Source organism: Emydura macquarii, unplaced genomic scaffold, assembly GCF_026122565.2.
Source record: "Emydura macquarii macquarii isolate MOO-44397 ecotype Brisbane River unplaced genomic scaffold, CSIRO-AGI_Emac_v2 contig_1232, whole genome shotgun sequence".
NCBI lineage: Eukaryota > Metazoa > Chordata > Testudines > Chelidae > Emydura > Emydura macquarii.
The window spans coordinates 12,388-17,732 of record NW_027131369.1 but is presented as its reverse complement, the minus strand read 5'-3'; the positions used below and the strand labels follow the sequence as shown (position 1 = coordinate 17,732).

The 5,345-nt window shown below is 44.5% G+C and overlaps 1 protein-coding gene across 1 annotated transcript; it reads right to left on the bottom strand.

The window, feature by feature from the left end:
• Positions 1–1,148: 1,148 nt before the first annotated feature.
• On the bottom strand, positions 1,149–2,428 carry LOC137152959 (interferon-inducible GTPase 5-like). Its single transcript, XM_067547890.1, has one exon. The coding sequence runs from the start codon at positions 2,403–2,405 to the stop codon at positions 1,149–1,151; it is 1,257 nt and encodes a 418-aa protein (XP_067403991.1). The 5' UTR covers positions 2,406–2,428.
• Between the last annotated feature and the right edge of the window lie 2,917 nt (positions 2,429–5,345).

The following is a 5,345-nucleotide window of genomic DNA, read 5'->3' as shown; positions in this document are numbered from 1 at the left end:
AAGACCTGATCCTTGTTGCTGGTGATGCTGCTGGTGTTTCAGGGTTTTGCTTCTTCCCCTCTCAAACACTCTCTGGCAGCATTCCTCTGCCCTTGTTAAAAACCCCAATTAGTGACACTCGTAGGGAAGAGCTCCTGTCAAGTCAGCGGAGAAGCCGATCAATGCCCTTAAACCATGTGCCTTTAGGAATGGTAACATTCAGAGGCTCTGAATCCAGTTTAAATGCAAGTTTATTATAATTGAAATATAAACTCATTTCTCCAAGACAAGAGGGTCCTAATCTGTGGGAGTCAAAGGATAGCAGAACTGAACCTCTAATAATTATAAAAACAAAAGCAAGAAATAAATGGATTATTGAAGAAAGGCAGAGGCTGACACACTGGCTAGTGACTATGGAATAGATATGGTCAAACCAGCTGCAATATATCAGAGTCTCCAGTTGCTCAAATGAATTGTTCAATCAACAGCACTTATAAAAAACTACATAATAGGCTCACACTGAGAATAGCAAATCAAGGAGTAAAAGATATACCTGAACTCAACGTCAATTAGTAAGTAAAGCCTCTCTTCACACAGATTCACCAGCTGTGAATGGGACCACAGCCCAGAGTATAAGAGACCGCCACCAATCAGCTATATATTATCAAGCATCTAATATGGGTTTATCAGCCAGACACATCTTGACGCTTCTCCATTTAAATCCAGGGCCATTTGCAGACCCCCAGACAAAGGTGCTTTCCTTAGAGAAAAAATCCTTATCTACCTTTACATAAGGGACTGGCTAAACCTATGAGCACAGACACAGAATTATAATGAACAGTCTAAGAATTTCTTAATCTATTATTGTCTCACAGGAGCACTAGGACCCCTGTCAGGAGAGGCCTGTTTTGTGCTAGGTGCTGTACAGACACAAAACAAAAGGACGAGCCCTGCCCCAGAGAGCTGACAATCTAAGACAAGACACAACAGGTGGGTGCTACAGGCAGAAGGGAGCATACGGGCGCAGTGCGATGGTTAGGAGTAGAGTGCTCCAGTTGCCAGCCATATTCGAGTGATCCGGAGGCTCCAAGGCAGGGGTGAGGTCTTTGAGCTCTGAGCTCCAGCTGGCCTTTACTTTGATCCTCCTTTCAGCTTTTGTGCTCGTTCTCTCACTGAGAAACGTTTCCCTCCAAAGTCACCTCCAGAACTCGTCTAGCATCATCAGCAGCATCATTCAGGAAATTCTTCAGCATTAAGTATGTGGTAGGGAAAGAAATTGCTGCAGCTATCACAGAACCTAACACAGGTAGAAAATTCAGGAAATACGCAGAATATTTCACTCCCCCAGCTGTGCACTTGGTCATTAGTTTAGCTACAAAACCTTCTGTTATTTCCTCACGCAGTGGGGACTGTATAACGGCTTTCAGCTCTGCAATGGGCTTGTTAGCCTGTCTAGCAAGTGTAGTGAGGGTGTTTTCACTGAGGCCAAAGTCCCTGCAGTACTCTTGCAGGGATGTCATCAGGAAAGTGATATCGAGAACCATGGAGAGACCTGGAACTGGAACAGCAGCAATTCCGCATGATGCCAGGCTTTTGCGCCATATCTGTGTTTGCAGTTGTTCTTTTTTCTTCTCCAAGATCTCTTTAGATATGTTGGACAGGGATCGCAGAAGAGTGAGTTGCTTGTGACTGGGGAGCTCATCCACTAGCACTTCCTGCAATTTGGGAAAATCGTACTTGCCCATCTCCCATCTAGATACAAGAAAAACCTGTGGGGAGGCCATCCCTCCTGCTTCCAGGGACTTGATGCAGTTCTCTCTGATGGCATTGAGGATCACACTCTTGCTGTACTGAGGTGGCCTTTTCATGGAAACTTTCTTTTGCTTCAGGATTCCCTCCTCATCATAGTGTTGTTTTTCATTTTCCAAATCCTGATCCACCTTGGAGCGCACAAAGTAAAATTTCTTCCCCAGCCTGTGGATCTCTTGGGCAAGTTTAATATCATGGGATGTGAAGCGGGTGCAGGAGATGATGATGAAAAAATCGTAGCGGCTGAACTCCACCTGCTGGAGGTATGTGTCTGATTTAAAGTTTTCTGTCCCGATCCCTGGCAGATCCCAGACTATTACTTTTGGATATGTAGGGTGTGGGTAATCGGTTGGCTTCATTGTCGTCTCGGTCACCCCTGTCTCAGCAGCAGCATCATCTGTATCTTCCAGGCCCCGAATGGCATTGACAAAAGATGATTTTCCAGAGCCCGACTGCCCAGTGACAGCGATGTTGAGAGTTATTTTATCAGTCATCTCCAGAGCCTCTTTTGCTTTAGCAGCTGCTTCGGTGAGGCTTCCTTTCCCAATAGCAGCCTTCAGTTCTTCCATGTCCTTCTCAGATATCATGGGAAGCTCTTTATCATCTAACCTAGCCATGGAAGTTCCAGTACACTGCTAAGTCTGCCTGGGAAGAGGAAATGAGATATGCCATGTATGGTTAGTTTATTTTCACTAGACATAGTACATAGACCTCAACTCACATGTGAAGGCACAGTGAGAGTTTGGGCAGGAAATGGGAGAGGCAGAGTTAAGGTGACATTTTCCACTCACCACAAGTACAAAACCTTAACTCTGCCCCCGTGGTAATGCCAGAGACACCCGCTCTGCATTTCTGAGGATGGAAGGACCCAGACAACATGTGAAATCCCACAAAAGGGTTAATATTTTCCCAATAGGAAGCCAAAGAAATTCCTTAGAGAAAGACGAAGATTCCCATGAAGTGCTTGGAATGGGTAATGGCTCCAAATCAACCTGCTGGGGTTTCTCCCACTCTGCAGATCTCAGTGAGTCCACAGGGAAGGGAGGAATAACCCCTAGCCTCTCAAGCCTGCTTCTCTCTACATAACCTCTAGCCCTTCTTCCCACCTCTGATCCAGGGGCAGGAGTCTCTTCCTAGTGCTTCCAGGAGAGCCACACAGGGATGGGCAGGGGACCGGGTAACTATGAGGGGTTTAAAAGAAGGCAGGGGCATTTTTCTCCCTTCCTGTTACCCTGTGTGCATGAAGGGAGAATGTCTACACTGGAGCTTTTCTCAGCTTAACTACATTGCACAGGATGTAATTAGGTCGACCTAACTCTACAGTGTACACCACCCCTTGGAGGAGACAGAGGGTCAGAGCTTCTTGGGCACAGAGCCCGCTGGAGGGGCAGGTGTAGAGATTTCAGAGTAAGGAAATTGCCTCCTAATGCAAACAGCACTACAAATTCTGGTGAACCACCTGGCCTAAAGGGGGAACAACATGACTACAGACTTCAGTTCCTCTATATCATCTAAAAGTATATTGGAAAATTCATCGACATCTATGGCTTGATCTGCTGCAGCCGTGGCAACTCCTGTAAACTGCTCAGTCAGCCTGGGAAAAGAAAAAGAAATATTCTCTTTATGGTCAATTCATTTGCAGCAGAGCAGTGAAAAGAAAATCAGTTTTAAAGTCCAGCCTATGTGGTTTAGAGCACTGTGATCTGAGCTCTAAAATCCACATGTGAACTCGGATTGTCTTGAAAATTGCTGCTCCTCATGAAAGGTGAGAGTAGAGATAGAGGTCCAAGTTTGGGATCATTTGACTTAGGTGTTCCTGAGTTAAAGCTGCCCTATAAAATGTCATGTGATAGCAATGTTTTCTGGCTCTTCTATCATTACTGACACCTGGGGCTCCAACTCTGGCACTGAGCCTCCCCAAACTGATCTCACCTGCCTGGGATTGATCTCACTTCTGCCTGGCACCCACCTCCCCTCTGGGGAAGCAATATTGAAAATGTTATTGAGGGTTATATCAGGAACTCCAGTATGGGTCATGTTAAACTGATGCACCAAAGCGAGTGTGCTGCATATGTCCAGCAGGACTCGGTCCTTGCCCTCTGACTGTGTTTTGTAGGTTCTGCCTTGAGACTGTTACCCCAGAAATTGACCAAGCTAATCGCAGCCAAATTGTGTGCATTCAGTCACCATTAATTAAAATAGAACACCACATAGTTGAGTTAATTTGGATATGCAAGGCTTTGGGGGGCAAAGTCAAACACTAGCTGCAGGCATGCAGTTTTGCTAATCAGAATGGAAGGGAGAAAAGAGTCAACGAATTATGAGACTGAAAGAAAATAAGTGGGTGGAGACCTTGAGTTTGGGTGCCTTTGATATAGAAGCTTATTATGGCTAAGATTGTTAGGAATGTTTTATTGATAAATAGTTTATTGAAGTTAAGAGAAATGATGGCCCAGTTGAGGTCATTATGAGCTATGTGTTTTGCAAAAGCTAGTTATAAAAAGACTAGATAATAGAGTCTGTTTTGGAGCAGTTCTCTGAACCTATCCTGAGGGACTTTTTTCTGGTACTCTACTCCCCGGAAGGGAGTGACTGGTCATCGTTGACTTGCTGTTAATTACTTGATACCATCTCAGATTTTAGGTAATTATTTGGGATGTCCTAAGCCTATTGCTTATGACTGTGTGTGATTAAGTCTAATAAATAGTAGTTTTAGATAAGAACTCACGTATTTGTATTAATCTTTAATCAGCTGGAAATGCTGTGTTGCCAGTGATTTATTCCTTACACTGCCTGGAGTGAAACAGCTAAGTTACCACTGCTTTGGGTTTTAAGTCCCCCAGGTGATAAGACCAATATTTCTGGTTTACCAACCAATATTTGCAAGTGCTCTAAAATCCACATGCAGACTCCAGTTCTATTTCAGAAGTATCATAAACGAAAACAGCATTGATTAGAAAAAGGGAAAGAAAAGTCCCTAGTAAAAAGCTACGGTATGTAATAATGACCAATGTTTCTCACCCATTCCCTGAACAATGGGACTAAGTATAAGCCAAGAAAAGCCAGTCATGGGTCATTTGGCCAAAGAGTTCTGGGTACACAACCCCTTTAACATGAGCTGTTCAAAACACTCAAAGGCCTTGTCTACACTGTGAAGTTAGGTCGATGGAAGCCGCCTTCAGTTGACCATATAATGTATACATCTTCACTGTCAGGTCCCTTCTGCCAACCTAGCTTGCCATAAACATAGACTTAATTAATCCACATCTGTGAGAGGTGTAGCGCTAAAATCTAAGTGGATGGGTCGACTCAATGGCAGTGTAGGAGGAACGTTGTGTAAATAGACATCATTGGCCTCCAGAATAGCAACATGAGGACCAGGTCTGTACCCAGAAGCCTGTAGCATCTGTTCCCTTTCCACCTATGTTACTCTCAGGAGGCTAATATCACATAGGGTCACCTAGTGAAGATGGTGGAAGTTTTCATTACAAGTGCTCATATAGCAAACAATAGTGCGTGTGCTCGCCAACCCAGGGAGGTTTCTGGGTCCATCAATA

What these genes read in the sequence shown, in the direction of transcription:
- LOC137152959 (XM_067547890.1), bottom strand. Translation starts at nt 2,405, where the DNA reads ATGGCTAGGTTAGATGATAAAGAGCTTCCCATGATATCTGAGAAGGAC.